The 18,839-nt window shown below is 34.5% G+C and overlaps 1 protein-coding gene and 2 long non-coding RNA genes across 5 annotated transcripts; 2 read left to right on the forward strand and 1 right to left on the reverse strand.

Annotated features, from left to right (window-relative positions):
* Positions 1–6,370: 6,370 nt before the first annotated feature.
* On the reverse strand, positions 6,371–7,370 carry LOC149987844 (uncharacterized). Its single transcript, XR_016506344.1, has 2 exons — positions 7,195–7,370; positions 6,371–6,949 (listed from the first exon to the last, which is right to left on the reverse strand). It is a non-coding gene; the product is annotated as an uncharacterized LOC149987844 (long non-coding RNA).
* Positions 7,214–14,952, forward strand: LOC112291656 (uncharacterized). 3 transcript variants are annotated; one of them, XM_024539398.3, is made up of 12 exons: positions 7,214–7,352; positions 7,865–7,954; positions 8,152–8,428; positions 8,724–9,636; positions 10,879–11,056; positions 11,434–11,663; positions 12,093–12,307; positions 12,560–12,623; positions 12,769–13,058; positions 13,159–13,371; positions 13,473–14,007; positions 14,151–14,952. In XM_024539398.3, exons 4-12 carry the CDS (start codon positions 9,222–9,224, stop codon positions 14,633–14,635), a joined length of 2,625 nt encoding a protein of 874 aa, XP_024395166.1. In that variant the 5' UTR covers positions 7,214–7,352; positions 7,865–7,954; positions 8,152–8,428; positions 8,724–9,221; the 3' UTR covers positions 14,636–14,952. The 3 variants fall into 3 exon arrangements, with proteins under 3 accessions (XP_024395166.1, XP_024395167.1, XP_073394879.1); XM_024539399.3 differs by having other exon boundaries at positions 10,882–11,056; XM_073538778.2 differs by lacking the exons at positions 7,214–7,352; positions 7,865–7,954; positions 8,152–8,428 and having other exon boundaries at positions 8,559–9,636.
* Positions 14,953–14,998: 46 nt separating this feature from the next.
* Positions 14,999–17,268, forward strand: LOC149987845 (uncharacterized). The gene is made up of 3 exons (XR_016506345.1): positions 14,999–15,136; positions 15,406–15,511; positions 15,654–17,268. It is a non-coding gene; the product is annotated as an uncharacterized LOC149987845 (long non-coding RNA).
* The last annotated feature ends 1,571 nt before the right edge of the window (positions 17,269–18,839 follow it).

The raw sequence follows: 18,839 nt of genomic DNA on the forward strand, positions 1-18,839 counted from the left end.
TGCAGTTTTATCACAAATGGGAACAGATGACAAACTTCATCCGATAGCTTTTCATTCAAGAAAATTCTCAGCAGCCGAGATCAATTATGAGATCCACGATAAAGAACTTCTTGCAATCGTGGATTCCTTTCAAGAATGGCGTCATTATCTAGAAGGTGCTTCTAGTCCAGTCACTGTGTATACAGATCACAAGAACCTCGAGTATTTCATGTCAGCACGCGTGTTGAATCGTCGTCAAGCTCGTTGGAGTATGTCTTTGTCAAGATTCGACTTCATTATCACTTATCGGCCAGGAAAACAACAAGGTTTGTCCGATGCCCTGTCTAGACGTTCTTATTTTGCACCAAAAGAAGGAGATGCAGCTTTTGAGCAACAAAGAACGGTCCTCTTGAAACCGGAGCAATTTCATCTCCGAGCAGTGAAATCAACACTGACTGTTGATTCAACTTTTCTCAAGCAAATCCAGTCCAGTATGTCCTCAGACCCTCTTGTTCATGATATCGAGAATAATTCTTCCAAGTCTCATGATTCTTCTAAGTTCGAGTTCAAGAATAATCTATTATATTTTGAAGGACGCCTATATGTTCCAGAAGGAAAAGCACGTTTGCGTGTTCTTCAAGCACGTCATGACTTTCCAGCAGCAGGTCACTTTGGATATAATAAGACTCTGGAACTCATATCAAGAGATTTTTGGTGGCCACAAATGTGGAAGTCAGTCAAAGACTTTGTACAATCATGTGATATTTGTTCAAGATCAAAAATTCCTCGACATCGACCTTACGGACTTCTTCAGCCATTACCTATACCAGAACAACCATGGTCTTCTGTTTCTATGGATTTCATCACAGATCTTCCAAATTCAAGATCTTATGATTCTATATTTGTGATAGTAGATCGTTTCACCAAGATGGCAATTTTTATGCCATGTACAAAATCTATCACAGGTGAAGAAACAGCTAAGCTTTTCATTGATAATATCTATCGCTATCATGGATTACCTAAAGATATCATATCGGATAGGGGAACTCAATTTGTGTCGAGATTCTGGAGGACTCTTTTCAAGATTTTAAAAGTGGACATAAAGCTATCTTCAGCTTTCCATCCTCAAACTGATGGACAAACAGAGCGCGTAAACCAAGTCTTGGAACAGTATTTAAGGTGTACCATCAACTACCAACAAGATGATTGGACAAACCTTCTGCCATTGGCAGAGTTTGCTTATAATAATACGGTACATTCCTCCACGCAACAAACACCTTTCTTTGCCAATTATGGCTATCATCCACGACTTGATACTTTTGATTTTTCCAAAGTTGATAATCCTGCAGCAGAAGATATGGCAAATCGGTTGTCAGAGTTACATGCAATAATGAAGGCGCAGTTGAAGAAAGCTCAAGAACGACAAAAGATAAATGCAGATGTATATCGTAAAGAGCAACCACAACTCAACGTGGGTGATAAGGTATGGCTACTTCGTCGCAATATCAAGACCACTCGACCTTGTGACAAATTGGACTATCGTAGGCTTGGCCCCTTTTCTGTTTCTGAACAGATCAACCCAGTTGCATATCGGTTACATCTACCGGAGTCAATGAAGATCCATCCTGTATTCCACGTGTCTCTTCTTGAACCATATAAGACAGTGGATATACAAGGAAGAAGACAAATGCCACCGCCTCCTATAGAAGTAGATAATAATGAAGAATTTGAGGTAGAAGAGATATTAGACTCAAGGCGGCGCCGAAATAAGCTGGAATATCTTGTTCATTGGCGCGGATATGATATTAGTGAGCGCACATGGGAGCCATCCAGGAATCTAGCAAATGCATCAGCTAAAGTCAAAGTTTTTCATCAACGACATCCATCAAAACCAAGATGAAAACCTCTCTTATAAAAGACACAAGATTGAGGAAGTTATGAAGGCCTCAATAGTGATCAAATAACAGGGTGGTCTTCTCGCCCTGGAATGGGACACTATCGATGGCTAAGAGGACCCATCAACTATCTTCGAAGAGAACAAAGATCAGAGTATGTAGCAAATACAATTCGCCGCATATTAGATTTTCTCAATATATAATCACCGCTCCTCGTGGAACTCGTCCCTAGAAGGGGGGGTAATGTCACGGACATACATATAATTACCTATATGAATAGATAAAAGTATGTAAAAGTAGGTTAATTGTGTAATATCTTCTAGAGAAGCTTCTTAGAAGCTTCATAGACGCTGCTTTGACTTTATAGGAGTCTATAGTTGACTTTTAGGTTAGAAACTTGGTCAACAAGTTAGCCATGTGCCACGCATGTTGGAAGCTTAAAGAACAAGCTAACTACGTGGTCCATCCATAGAAAACTTGCCTTGCAAGCAAAGGCATGTGGCCTAGAAAGTCAACATATATTGGAGGTCTTATAGAACATCGCCACGTGGCTTCTAGTTAGATAGTATATATAGAGGCAAGAGTGAAGCCCTCTTCACTCTTGTCAACTCCTTTCTTGCTTCTAGTCTAGTTTCAAGGGTCTCTAGTTTTCTTGTATTTTGGCAATAGCCATTCCAGTTTCTTTCTTAATATACATATTTCTATTTTGTCCTATTTCTTTTTGAGAAAAGTCTCACTTACTCTTTAGCTTTCATCGAGTTCTTGTCCCTGACAGGTAAAGAACATGTAAATTTGGTATATTAAAAAAGATTGTGATATTTTTTCTATCAATTTAGAAAAAAATCAATATTGCCTATATATTCTTGTGTAAAATGCCTCTTGAAACTCAAATGAATATTTGAAACATTTATTTGAGAAATCTTTTTTCTAATATGTTTTTTAATATATTTAATTTTTATTTTAAAATAAAAAAATAAAATATAAAGACTTGATAATATGCATCAACAAGGAAAAGACCCTTGCTATTCAACTTGCAATTGAAGGCAAACTTTTAGAAGATATTAATGTTGTGATAATCTTCTTGATAAATTTTTTAAAGTCCCATGACAAATTGATTATCAAATTGGAATCTATAAATATAAAGGATTTACTATGAACTATATGATAATAAGATTAATCCAAGAAATAACCAAAATTAAGGTAAAAAAAAATTCTAAAATAAATATTTGATATATTTTTCTTATAAGATTAAGGATAACTATTTTTATGTCAAGTGAAAAAATGTCTATGGTTGTTATGTCTAATAGATTTCAGTTTTAGGTATTACTTTTTGAGTGTGTTATTTGACACTTATATGACAATTCCAACTACTTCTAACCTTGTAGATTGCACGGTTGTTACTGTAATTGTATATTATATTATAATAATTTTCTTTGTAAATTTGACAAAAAATTAGATGAAATTTAAGATTTATTTATTTTATTTTTATTTTATTGAATATCTAAGATAAATTCAATTTTTTTATGGGAGGTTTTATAATTGATTTCCATATTGAATATATTTATATAGAAAGAACTTAAATTAAGATATATTTACTAAGAAATAAATAAAATAACAAAATATTTTTTTATTTAAAAAAATGTGAATAGAGTATAAATAAAGGTATGTGCAAAGTTTGTGTTACATAAAGACAAATATAGACTTCAATATTATTTCTATAGTCATTCAAATATTAAAAACAGAAATTAATTTTAATTTATGATAAATAATTTATAACTCAGTTTTATATTTATTATACTAGACATAATTTTACAAAGAATTTATTAAGTAAAAAAAAATTAAAAACTTAAATTTCAAATAGTGTAGCAACACATAATAATATGTTATTGAACATAGTTTGTTTTAATATTTTTAGGGCTATAAAACTAAATTAGTATAAAGATCTATGTATTTTCTAATCTTTATCAATACTATTATATATATATATATATTTGAAAAATTTACAATATTTTTAGATAAAAAATTATATATAAATATCTAATTACCACAAATAGAATATAGAAGTGAATATAAGTTTAAGAATTTTCATGTATTATTTATTTATTAAAGTAGTAATCATAAGACTATAAACTTACCAATATAATGGAGTTGTTCAAAGGACAAAATTCGACCATTGTAGAAATAATAATAAAGACTCTCTGTGCTCAATACTTAGATTATGTAAGTAAGACAAAATATAAAGTATATGCCTAATTGGTACACTTGTCTTGAATATAAGATTAAAGTAAAAAAAAAAAAAAAAAAAAAAAAAAAACACCTTACTTTCTTTAAAAAAATATTAATTTACAGATTGTTTATACAAAGATATTAAATTTTATATAGTGAAATTTTATGCAAAAGGTACAAAAGGAATATTCTTGGATTATTGTAAAGATACCATGGCATATATGTTAATATTATTATACAACAAGAAGATTATTAAAAATCATAATGTTGAGTTTTAAAGCAAATAAGAACTTGTTATTTTTTTCGGAAATGTGTCAAAGTAAGATTAATAGCATTTGTAATTAAATCTTCTATTGTTTCCAATCTAGATATTGAAAAACGTTTTTTTGCAAAGAATTAAAACCAAAAAAAAAAAAAAAAAAAAAAGATTAAACAATAAGAAGATTTTCTCTATTTAAAAAATAAACAAAAATACCACTTAAGATATAAAAGTTGGACAAGATGTTGAGCAAAGAGACCAACTATTGAGTGAAAGATGATATTCTATAAGAAAGAATGAGTCACTTCGTAAAGTGTAAAGAAGTCATATTTTTTCAAAAGTAAGTAATCAAAATGCTAATATTTGTTTTATATGTTTATTTATTAATATCAAATAGTGGTCTGAAATTTTAAAATATTATTAAATTATCAAAAATCTTAACTTAATCTTAAGAAATTATGACATCTATTTGACTAAAAAAACATGTATTTTGTCAAAGAAGATTTTTATTATGAGTGAAGTTGATTATTCCTTGTATGTAATGCAATAATTTTTATTTTTTTATTTTTTTATTTTTTGACATGATAATTATTTAGAAATATATCTACACATTCTTAAATATAAAAAAGAAAAAATTCTAACCTAAAAAATAATATAAGTTAATTTGTTTGAGAAAATTATGAAATTGATTTAAAATAGTTTTTTTAAAAACTTAATAAAGAATCCATCAGAATTACATGATGTAAGTATATTGAACAAGTACTAAAACACTTCTAAATTTATATATATATATATATATATATATATATATATTTATAAAAAGATTAGTTTTTTTTAAAAGCTAACAAGAACTTGTTGTAAATTTTGAAAGAAGAGTTTATTACGGTTAAAGGCAAAACGTAATGTGTTATATGGTAAAGAAAATTTAAATTACTTATTTCTGCAGTGGCAAGTAAAATAATTTATCTAACATATTTTCTAATTATTTTAAAACAATATATTTCTAAAACTAGACTTATGTATTAGATAGTAATGAAGGTAATCATAAAACATTTAAAAAGTATACTAAACCTCAAATTACGGATTTTAAATATTATGATAGTTTGAGGATTTGCTTAAGAAAGATTATATTCCATAAAGTGTAATTTAATCAACAAAACCTTATAAAAACATATTAGATGTGATTATTTTTACTAAACTATGATTACAATATACAATAGTTTTTTTTTTTTTTTTTTTTTTTTTTGTATTTTTTTTTTTTTATCTTTCAAAGAATCTACATATAAAATCCAACAAAATTCTATTGATTCTAAGAAAAAGCCCTATTAAGCAAAAATATATTTGAAACATATTAAATAAAAGCATTATTAACCAAACCATTAGTAACAGGATATGTGTAGTTGTGTAGTTGTGAGTGTGTATGTGATTATTGTGGCAATAAATAAATAAATGTTAGAGTGAAAAAGGGCATTTAGACACCTTAAAAAAATTAAATTATGTATTGATATTATATAAATATATATAAATATATATAAATATATATATATATATAAATATATATATATATAAATATATATATATATAAATATATATATATATAAATATATATATATATATAAATATATATATATATATATATATATGAATGTAATAAAAAAGTTGTTTTATGATATAAATAGACGATTACTTAAATAAAGAGATATATATTTGTAATTTAAAATTATATATATATATATATATATATATATATATATATATATTTTGATTATTTATATAGTTTCTAGGATTGTTTAAAATATAGTATTAAAATCTGGAATTCATTCATACCAAGTTTTAAAACAAAAAGTATTTTAATAATACATACTAATATGAGAATAAAAAAATCATTTATATTGCATATAATTATGATTTTTATTTTTAAATTAATTATATGTATCTTGTGTGTTAAGGAAAAATGTGTTTATTTGTATGTAAGATAATTTTTGAATTGTAACAGGTGCTTTTGGTGCTACAAATGTTGATTTTGTATGCAATGAATCAATATTCATTACTAGTTGCTACAATGAATGACAATATAAACAATACAACTAAGAATCACACAAACATATCCAGTTTGTATTACACCAAAATAATAAAAATAATGAAAAAATAAGGGAAAAGAAAAAAGAAAAAAGCCAGTACATGAACACATGTAGACAATTTTTGAAAACATATGAAAATTACACACGAAAATAATAAGAAATATGCTTATGTAATTAAAATGGATTTCAATTTTTTTATGACATGTTATTTTACTTTCATGAATGAAAAAATAAAACATGTCACTCTAGAAACAAAGAAAGGAACTCCAATGCTAGTTTATATTGTCTATACATCAATAATGTATCAATTAGTGTTTTGTAGAAACAAATTTAAAAACATGAAGAATCATAGTTAGCAACTTAAACGTGCTTTCAAATCTTCATTCCGGAAAACAGATTCCAAGAGATTTATAGATTCGCGGATTCCCGGCACTCCGAAGATCATCCCGTGGAGTGTTCGTAGATTCCCGGCACTGTCGTCCGCTGTCGTCCCCCGCGTTGGAGCTTTCCTGCCATTACACAAATACATCAAAATCCACGTCGAGGAATCGGAGCACAGTTGGGCGAGGAGATGCACCGCCCTCATTCATCGAATCGCTCCTTCACGCATCAACACCACCACAGTAAATGAAACACAGAAACGCAATGCATTAGAGAGCACGGCAGCGCGATCTAAGTCGCCTTGCATTTGACAAGACCATCGGTGATCACTGATAGAACAACAGAGTGCAGATTTCGGGAGTGGAGATCTAACGTTAACCATCTTGGAGCTTCGCTGCCTGAAGAAATTACGGAGTCTCTGGATATGCAAAAGTATCGCCGCATCGGGGGCAGCAAACCCTGCAACCGCATCGACCGCTGCCCCGCTCATCGCTTGCGATTGGAGTCTGCATCGGTCATAGAGATCGGGATGTGAGCCCATGCTACGATAGTGACCTCGTTCTGTTTGAATTTGGGGTCTCATTGGTTGCGTGATTTCAAGTGGTGAGTGAATGTCAGCTGGAGCTTTGCGAGTGGCTGGATCTCCGAAGATGTTTCACTGATAATATTCACGTGCTTGCATTTGTGCTTGGGGTTCTCGATACAACTTAAGTGAAAGTTGCATGAGCAGTTTCCTCCAGAGTTGAAAGGAAGCTCGCAACCGACCATGTCTAAGTGTGTTTGTGCCACTTGCTTGTAACTCTTACGCCACTCTTGTTTTTATTGTTTTGACTTTTCGAGTAATGTTTATTTTTGGCCTTTTATAGTGTCTGCAGATTATGAATAGCATTTCGATTTTACCAATATTTGACAATCGATACCCTACAGGCTTTGAAGCTGTCAGGATGAATACGAATGATCATCTAGAGTTTCAGTTCAGTTTGCAATGTTACCATGTTCATCTTGCAATTTGGTATCTTAATTCTGATTATTGGCTTGAACAGCAGGTGTATATTATGCGGTGACATTCTTCTCTATTTAAAATGGCCAGCTTCCGCATTTCACGAGTGATTGTGATGATACTACTTGGAAAGGTTAAGATCTGAATCTGATTCATCTTTTCAATGGAATTTTTGGGGCAATTGCTGTCTAAGGGAGATGACAGAGGGTTCAGCAAATCAGTGAGATTATGAAATAAAGAGGCTATGAACCTGACATCATTACCTACAATACAGATTTTAATGCCCGATACATGTGCGACCAACCATTTGGAATGACAATTGTCTTTCAGGAAGACACATAGAGAGAGCGATTCAAATCAGCTTCAATCACCTTCAACACTTGATTTGATTGATGCATTGCGAACAAAAAACTATCATGGAAGATTTTTTCCAGTAAACCTAGACATGTAGATGTGAGCAAGCTGCATGGATGAAGGCACATTGGCACTCGAAGTCCGCAGCAGATATTTCTCCTGATATTGGAGGCTGATTCATAGAATATTCACAACAGGTTCCTGCCTTTCAGCGCAAGTATCGGGAACAGCAGAAGCTGAGCCAGATGAAGTGGTAAGCTGATCGAACATGAAAATCGATTTTCAAGCACACGCATATCTAATACACGAAGTCTAAGTTGTAGGTAGGTTGTGTGTGTGTGAGAGAGAGAGAGAGAGAGAGAGAGAGAAGCGGTAGATCATAACATCATTTCTGGAAGAAAGTCTACGTTGTCTGCAAAAATCATACATCTGAGGTCAGTTCAATGTTCAATGCTACAGAGATCTATATTATTTTATTTTTAGGGTATGATTCCTACAGAGAAGCTGGATGAACACTAATAATGCTTTTTTCCCAATGTCTGTATTAGCGTCTGCATTGTCAAACCAGGGTTCCCAAATAAATCGGCCACGTTGTTCTTTAAAAACACTTTCTATTCTCGTTCCGGGCGTGGATTCAACGATTCCCATGTTAAATTTTACCGTCGTCGGGAATGATCTTATGCTTTCGGTGAAATCAATGAAAAAGCCAAGGAATACTTTTGCGTCGGCACGGGATGGAGCTCTAGTCGGCACAACGCTGCACAATTGAAGTCGCTATCCGGTAACTACTTATTAGTCAGAGATATCAGTCGGAGAAAGTTATGGGTAATTGGTAGTCGGCTTGAAGCTCATGACTCACTAAACCGTTCGGGTGTTTTGAGGAGTGGGAGTGGCAAGTGAAGATTAGTGGCTTGGCACCTAAAATTAGTGAAGACGAGGGAGTTATGAAAGGATTAGTGAGACTGGGGAGCCAACTTGTTTTTGGTCCAAGAACGTAGGAGTGGGCTTCGCGAGGGACTTGTACACAGTGTGCTCAGTTTCTGGCTATGGCGGTAGGTCCTCAATTTTGCTCGAGCGGAATTAACAGGGGCAAGAAGCGTGCGGAAATGATGGAAGGAGGGCGAGGATTGAAGAAAGGGGCTAAGGAAGGTGGAGGCCTGATGCATGCAGGTGGAATTGGGAGTGGCAAGAGCGGCTTGTTCGTGGAGTTGCGTAACATCATTTCCTGCTGTTATCGACCCGTGACAAAAGAGGTAGACGGCGCGTGGCCGAAATTATCCGCGATCGGTAACGACATAGAGCATTTCGACAGTATCTCGTCGAAGAATTTGGCGAAGAAAGCCGATGTCTGCGATGAAACGGGATTGAGCACTTGTCGGCAGCGTGCAGTGGACGGGAACGATGTTGAGTGTTCTTGCGAGGCTGAAGAAACTTATCTTTCGGCTAGAGGAAACGCCGAAGGTATCTCATCTGAACCGCTTGCACACAATTGTAAATTGGCTGTTTTTCGCATGGACTCCGTAAAAGTAATTAGTCGTCTTTCTCTTCTGCACGGATCGATTGAAGGATAGTTGATTCTACACGCATAATAATTTTCTCTCCTGCACATAGGTTGTTGTTCGTTGAATAGAACTCTTGTGGTGTTGAGCATTTTAAATTATACGCATGTGCAGCTCTCACGAGTTAGTACATGTTCGGCGTGTATTGATACATGATAGTTTTGAGTCAAGGTTTGATACTCTGCACATGACCGTACCAATATCAGAATATTATAAGGTTTACTAAGTCGCACTGCACTAAGTTGTAGTGCACAATACTCATATCGAATAGTGGAATCGAATGCATATGACGTGTGACGTTAACAAGAGTGGTACTGCACAGCGTTCATATTGAATAGTGGAATCGAACACATATGACTGGTGACGTTAAAAATAGTGCAGGGATTTCGACTCTCATCTTACGTTGTAGTTTCTGGTGGTTATACTCGCAATTTGCATGAAATTGGTCACTTCTCTCGTCTCGAAACTTGTGCAGGCGCTATTTTGCGAAATTAGCATGTTACGCAAGTTAACATGCTATCAGTGAGTTTTTGCTGTCGTTGTGTTCAGTTTCTCTGAGAATTTGTCCTCTATCCTATACAATGGTTAATTTTTGTTAGTAATGAGGGTATGATTAATCGGAAGTTATGTGTCAATGGTGCTGATCAATTTACCTGAAAGAATACGTTCATTCTATACAGTGAATTCCTACATTTTCCTCTCGTGTTTGATTCGTCAAGAAGACCAAGCGTCAGATTTTTTATTTTTTTATGTTTTTTGTCATACTCGTTTTTAGCTTCGCATAGAAAAATTTGAGAAATTGGTCCATTATTACCATACTCGTCAAATCAATAATCTTTGCAACCATGATTATATTCAAGTCCACCTTGATCGATGTTTTTGGTGACGGTAAGTAGTGGTCATCTGGAAAGGAAATTGTTCATTGATCTGCATACTTGCTTCTTTCGGTGAAGTTTTATCTAGTTAAACGAAGAACTGCTCCAAACTATAGAAAAAATATTCAGTCAATTATTTGCACCAAGAAGTATTTGCTCTTGGGAAATCAGGTTCATAACTATTTTAGGTTGTCAATGATTAGGATCGATGTATGGAGCTATTGGTGGGTGTCGATTGAAGTTAAATAACCTTCACATTTTGTGCGCAGAAGATGTTGATGAATGCTGTCTTTGTCACTTATCAAAAGCAGAGGAGGCATTCATTACAAGCTGCAGACATCGATTCTGTCGTAGTTGTATCAAAGAACACGTCTCTAAGATTGTGAAAGAACCCAATAACCCTTCTTTAGAGGTTCTTGCAACTCGCTCCCGCTGTCCCAAGCCCAGGTACACAACTGCATGCCCTAATCTCAGTCATTGCATGTGGGTTCTTTATAATATTCAGTTTCCAATTGTTGAGTTCAGTTGACATCCGATCAGGTTTCTTCATCCAAAATCAAACAAGTGAGATACAAAGCTAAAAGTTTGCTGTAATCGTGTCACTGGGAAGTGCGCTGTGTGTTGAAGAATCTGACAGTGGCTGGGATGCGATTGATCCTAACCTTTTTCCCTTCTCTATTTTCTGATGTGATGGATGTCCTGCACAAATTTGTGAGGGAGATGTTGTTAGATTCTCCTTACATCAAAATAGAGGCTTGAGTAGCTCCAGTAAAAATTTGTACTGATTATTCACAACACTCATGAATTCTTTTTTCTCTGGACAGTTGCTCGGGGGAACTTTCCTGGAGAGACTTCAAGGAACTTCTTGGAGAAAAAAGAGTGCGGTCTTATGGAAGATGGCTTGGCTCGAATTATAGCAATTATTTTGCGCCTCTTACGAGGCCGACGTTATCTCAAGAAAATCGCATGCATTGTTGGAATGTTAAATGTGATCAGAAGAAGCCTAGCGCAATCCTATCCGTGAAAAACATGAAAGATCTGCTCATACCTGAAGGTACTTTTAACGATTGGTTGATTGAGTTGCTCTTTATGGCCTTCTGTCGATGAGAATCCTAATCTAATGATCATGTTGAATAGAGTAATTTGAGAGGATAATGGGCGCACACGCTGTGCATTATGGAATTGAAGTTTAAGTGGCGATGAAAAAATCTGAATTGATCTATATTAAGCTGCTTAATTTTGGTCATTATTAACAGAAGAGTATAAAAGCAAGGTTTGTACAACAAGTCCTTGACGTGCACGCTTATCTGTAGATGTTGGAATATAGAAATTTAAGGGAAAGGTTTGTGCTATAAATAATAATACTTGTAGAAATGCTTTTTTAAAATAAAAGGTTAAAAAATTAAAAAAAGAAAAGAAAAAGAAGGAGAAGAAAGAAAGAAATGAAAATAGCTAATGTGTGTGGCATCGTGTTTGCACTCAGTGGGATACATCGAAGAAGGAAGCAGAGTATTCTGGTTGTGCACAAGTTGTGACTCTGCCTGGTGTGCTTTTTGTGGGAAGCAAATGCCAGTAAGTCGAATCAAGAGTGATCCAAACAAATTGCATACGCATTGTACGGGAAAATGGAGATTTATGGTTTACAAATGTATGGTGGAGCTCGAGGAGGCTTGTAAAATCCTTTCACGAGGAAAACAGGTGATCCAAGTTTTCTTTTATTGCAATTTAATGATGTTAATCATCTCTTCAAGTTTTTCTCCTGGCTTATCTTAATCTCCAGCTGTTTCAGTTCATCTCATTTCTGTGCTATTGATCCGGTCACGAAGTGTCTTTTGATAACATATGTGTTGATTTTTTGACAGACAATATGTCGTATGAATTATTTTTGTGATTTCTACACGACTTGGTTTTTTGCATTACACAATGAAAGATGGGTTTTTATTAATGCAGGATACATCAGAACGCAAGACCTCATCAAGGTCTAGTATTTCTACAATCTGGGCCGCCGGAACAGGTCCTATTCTTTTGAGCATGTGTATCGCCAATGAATTTGAAAGACAGTGTCCGCACTCATAAGTTATGAGTTTTTTTTTTTTTTTTTTTTTTTTTTTTTTTGCTTCCACATGATTTTTCTTAACTCAACTTATTTTATGCGACAGGTTACGGTGGAGATAACACAGAAAACAATAAAAATGCAGAGCATATGTTGGTTGCAGCTAAAAAAAAGGAGTCTGAACTTGATACTAGAGTTTCGGCTGCCTTCGACTATTTAGGCATTACTTTGAACAAAAACAAATGTTATGACGAAAAAGGGCGTCGCTCTCTTTTGCCCCCAGAAATTTGTGTGTTCCTTGGAGTGGGAAACACTTTGAGGAGCGTGTTATGCCATTTGGCCACCAATGATTCCATGTTAGACATCTCAGAGAGGAGGAACCTGTACAACAAAATGGTAGGATCTACTTTCATTTTAATCAATTCGTGGTCGATTCATTTGTTGGAAGTCATTTTGGTTGATATTGGGAAGAGTTGCTAATCAGACCTTAATGCAGATTACACTTTTGAAAGAAGTAAAGCTTTGCGAGGAACTGGCTTCCATTTTGTCGGAATCGAACAAGACTGGAGTTTCCGACGATCAATTAGTCTGGGTGGCTAACCGTGCTGTCGCATCCAAGAGAAATAAAACCAACCTGAATGGTGATAAGGTGATTGATGACGAGAACACAGTTCCCAAGAAAATGAAAAACACTTACAGGCAGGCAAAGGTAAGACCAGTGCTGGAAAGTGATGCAAATTTTTTCATGCTTTTTATTTAGAAGTCTTGAATTTTGAAAAAACTCCACTTCAATGCGATTTCATGTTGCAGGTCATGCTGCAGCGCTTTCAAGCTAACGAAACCACTGATGTGGCTGCTCAAATGGATATCAACCTCGCCAAAGACATATGTGATTGTTACGAATTACTGCAAGGAGATACGACCATGACTCCTGAAACTTCAGACTTGGGAGATGATACAGTTCCGACTCAAAAGAGATCAGGAGTAAAAGACGGGGATTCAAGAGTTGCGATCTATAAAGAGAAACTTAAGCCACTACAGTTTCAAGAGGTTAAAATGGTGGATGAGAATGGGCAGTATAGGCATCACTATAGAGATCAAATTGCAGGAAAGGCGTCCCAATCAACGGTTATTGACAAGAGAGGAATTCACAACCAGAAGCGCATGTTGTATATGGTGAAGGAGGTGTCATCATTATCAACAACATTACCTTTGGAATGGGAATCTGGGATTCATCTTTGTGTTGACGAAAATCGTATGGATGTCTTACGAGCTTTGATCATAGGCCCGAATGGTACTCCATACCAGAATGGGATTTTCCTCTTTGACATATTTCTGCCTGCGGGTAAGCACGAGTTATTGATTTGAAACACTTGAATTGCTTTATTTTCATGCCTCACTATTTAGTTCGATTATACTTGTAATCTCCTTTGTTGTGGAAAACTGTGCTAGAACATTGAGAGTGATTCAGTCTCTTGATTTGTACAGATTATCCTCAAGTTCCACCTTCTGTGCACTTCCTAACTACTGGAGGTGGCAAAGTGCGATTTAATCCAAATCTTTACGATACGGGTAAGATCTGCTTAAGTCTGTTGGGTACATGGAGTGGACCCGGATGGACTCCTGGTAAATCTACTTTATTACAAGTGTTGGTATCTATCCAATCTCTCATATTTGTACGAGACCCATACTACAATGAACCTGGGTATGAGAAAAAGAAAAGCACAGATCAAGCTGAGAGGGAAAATATGCGTCATCGGGAACACACACTGTCACTAGCCGTGCTAGCACCATTACGAAAGCCTGACTCCATGTTTTCAAACCTTATCTACGAGCATTTTAAGCATAAGCGAGAGGAGGTGGAACAACAATGCAATGAGTGGTTGAATTTGACCACAGAAATCACAGCCAAACAACGAATGGCTTCTCTTGTAAAGGATATACAATCGGAACTTCAAAATCGTTACGATTAAACCAGAGGTTCTTAATTCCCTTGTACAAAGACAAATGATAGATTTGTAAGACCTTGTGTGTGCTGGTTGAGGGATAAAGGTTACAAGTGCGAAATTAAGGTAATAAAATTATGTGATCGTAGAACCATCAATGCAGCAGCATAGCACCACCATACCTTTGTTCCAAGGTAACGTAATAATACGTTAGGATTCATTGGTGTGAACTGAAGTATCCCCTGTGTTATATCTGGTATGGTTATGTATATGCGACTCTTCAATGTAAATATTCGTGGTAATGGACTGCTATTAATTTATCAGAGTGACGACTTCAACTCCAACCTGTCTGATCAACCAATACAGCCTTGTGGTGTACATTCATGCAGTGAAGTTGTAGCTTTCAAATTTTAAATAGCTCGCTTGTTACAGCAAGTCCCTTTGAATGACCATTCAAGACCCATGTCTTCCTCCTCTCGACATTTCAACGATCTCTGTTGTGTGAGACCTCCGTGTTCTGCAAAACTGGTGAGTTTCTTTGCTTTACTAATGAAATAAGGCATTTCTCCACAATTTAGTTTGGAAATGAATACTTTACAGTTGTACACAGTGTGCTTAATTTTCAGAAAGAACATCGTGAGCATTTGGATTCTGAATTTCACTGTTTGAGAAATGGGTCTCATGTGAAAAGATCGTTAATATGAAGAGGACCAAGAGACTTCTGAGAAAAAGATGTTAATTAATGGTTGTAATATAAATAATTTCTCACCTGCTCATGCTCTTAAGTTCTTGTTTAGCTCTGCTTGCGTATTGGAAGTAGATTCATGAAAACTCAGAATCCGTGGAGGGGTTTGGCTTGTTTCAAGAACAACATGACAAGGGAACTTTTGTTAACAGTACCAGGTTTCCATCCTTCAGCGAACACCAAATAGTTTACAAAACCTAAGCTTACACAGATTATGGACATACTCTGTCTGCATACTTCATCAAAGGTGCCGATTAGTCCGATGATGATGAGCGGTGGGAAACGTTGTTGGGTTTTCAGGATGGGGTGAAATCACTTCGAACTTATAGGAAAATAAAATACAAAGCAGGGCATTGGCAATGAAGTTTTTGAATGATTGGAGGAGTTATACTGAAAAACAGGGGGCACGCAAAAGGCTTTCTTCGAATATTGTTGCACTCTGCTGTGGCTTTGGGAGGTGGATGAGAAAGTGTTTCTAAACCAGCTCACAAACTCCCATTTCACTGGTAAGACTATGGGCAAACTTCGCGGTGGAAAATTTCCGTATGGGTCATGACATGCTCAGTGTATTCAAAGCTGCTGCAATGTTAATTTTGTTATGCCTGCCCTCCTAATCCTGACAACATAGATGAGAGCCGTATCTCACAACATTCTGAGCTTGGTAGCATTTGATTACTTGGAAGAAAGCTTCGCCAAACACTCAGTGGTCTTGTAATTCGACTCATAGCTCAGGCAAGTGAAGTATTCCCTGAGACGTCAACGTAGTGCCAGTCCTCCCTGGAGTAGGTTACAGGTTCTTGGTAGTTTTTGATATGATTAAGCAACCATTTATTGCTTTTTGCAATATGTTTAATTTGATCTGAATAGAAAGGGTTTGTAGTGAAAGGCTGCTTGATAAGTATTGCACAAGCACAATCCAGAACTGATCAGTAATCAATTAGAGGAATGCTAGAGAATACTGCCCATTTGCATAAAAACTTCAGAAAGGTTTTTTGTGAAGGTGGCAATTTTTTCACAGGACCTTTCATGAAGCCAACATGTGAAACCTCCTCTTCCACCTTGCCAGACTTTGGCAGAATCTCTTAAGGTAAGAAATCTATGATCAACAGTGTCTAAATGGTGACATGCATTGAGTTGAATAAGTGCAGGAAATAGCAGTATAAGAAGCTTCCTCCTTCGAGCTCAGGGAATCAGTTTCAACAAAATCTTGTCATAAAAAAATTAATAAATTGCACTGTTTACAATTAAACTACACCTTGAGCACCCACTCTATAAAGTTCTTGACATTGCATCTGAGAAGCCCTAGTCTCACTTCGCATTAACTTCAACATGATATTTGGAAGTGGTTTTGCAATCATATGAATAGGCAATGGTAAGGAAATAAACACAAGATAAACATAAAGAACCAAGAGAGTGATTCAAGGAGACCAACCAATAACATATATTCAACTCATTACCACTATTAAACCACAGGGTATAAGTACATGGGTTGAGATCCTATAGTTCCGGATCTCAACGGCAACAATATGAGGTTGATCTAATTATAGTCTTCATCTATGGATGGATGATGAGAGATGGCAGAGTTGTGTTAATTGTTCTACATCCCCTCTTGCTTCAAACTTTGCATTGAGGGTGAGTGGCTTAAATCAAATTTAGAAGTGAAATTTTATTTTTATCATGGTGATTCCTTGAAAATCTCCAAGATGGATGTTTCTTTTGTTTTGTCACTTAGCAAATGATGACATGATGACAAGTGACATTGTTTTAGTAAGAGAATTGCCTTTTTTCTCAAAGAATAGTCACATTGAATAGTGACAAAGGAGTGGCTCTACTTGGTTTGCAAATTAATCATTGTGTTTGCTAAAACAATCATTTTTGGAAGAGGAAGGAAACAAATAAAGTTTGCATATTAGGATATGTTATATAAAAAGTAAGTTGGTGCCGATGCTCTAGGTTTTGGAAAGTGTAAGTGAGTTGCATATAGATGGAGTTATATGAACTTTGTGTTGTTGTGATTCCTTTTATGTTGAGTAATTTGAATATTCATGTGTCAAGTTGGTTTGTTAGTGTTTTAGTCTTGGTTGACAATTGTTACTTGTATTATGGAAGAACAAGGAGTTTACGAAGCAAATAATCTTGCATGCTTCAATAAGTCATATGAGAGTTATAAAGATGAGATTGTTGATGTTGTTTTGCTAGGATTGTATTCAAGTTGTTGTAGTTATTATCAAGAAAGTATTGTAGGTTTCTTGATGTCTGTGTCAATATTATAATCCAAATGCTCTTGTATTGGAGTATGGAGAAGCATGTGGAGTTTCAATTCTATGGATTTTTAGGAGTGAAAGTTCCTACAAAAATAATTTTGGAGTAGGAAAAAGAAGTGAAAGTAAAGAGTTGGTAAAAAAATTGAGAAAGAAATAGAGATGTTTGTAAAAGAAGAACATATATTATTGGAGGAAATTAAAGAATCAAAGAAGAAAACTATATTTTTTTATTTTAATACCAAAGGTATCAATGGCAAAATATTAATTTATAGGTTAATCACACAACTCAAGGTTGATAATAGGATTATAAAAATATTGCACCCATTATAAACAATATGTGAAGATTAGAGGAGAAGATTTGTCAAGGAGAACAATGAAGGTAGAGTTTAGAGGATGAACCTAGAAGAAACACTATAAACTACCAATAAATAAGATGCTTTAATTGAAGCTTTTCAATTTTAGCTATAAGTAGATGTAGAACAATTAATAAACAATGAGGATCCTTGTGACTAGTTAGAAAATTAGGGATGATAAGTAAGACAATGCATATGTTGAAGCTTAAAATATAAAGCTTTAGAATAAAAGATAAAATTTAGTTTTGTTTTGTACTTTTTGAATAGACTTGTTTTCAAAGCTTTTGAAAACATATCAAAAATTTGTTCTAATCAAAGAATTTTTTTGAATATGATTTTGCTACTTTGGATTTTTTTATTGTATAAAATAGTAATGCATACAAATAAGTTTTGTTATGGGATTGATGTTAAAATTCATTGCTATGCAAATATTTTCTTTCTTATTACAATATATGAGAACAAGTCTTGTGATTTGAAGGCTATAATCTCTAATGAGCTTGGCCAATTAGACAACTTCTTTAGAAGCATTAGATAATCTGATATATTCTACTTTAAATGAGCTTATGGCCAGTGTAGGTTGTTTCTTTAAGAACCAAGTAATAGAATTGGAGCTTGATCTAAAAATAAAATTCATTGTAGTGCGACCATCTGTCATATCTCTAATCTAATTTGTATCAACAAATCCAATAATATTTGTATTTAGTTTTGATAGGTAAAAGATGCGATAGTTTGAAGTATGTTTGATGTATCTAATTATTTGCTTAGTTGCTATTAAATGAGATTTTTGAGGAAGAAGAAGAAATCTTAAGCAAATATTAACAATTGTGGAGATGTTAAAGCAATTGTATGTGAGATAATTTAGTTTTTCA

The sequence above is a fragment of the Physcomitrium patens genome, chromosome 14, assembly GCF_059467195.1.
Source record: "Physcomitrium patens ecotype Gransden chromosome 14, ASM5946719v1, whole genome shotgun sequence".
Classification (NCBI taxonomy): domain Eukaryota; kingdom Viridiplantae; phylum Streptophyta; class Bryopsida; order Funariales; family Funariaceae; genus Physcomitrium; species Physcomitrium patens.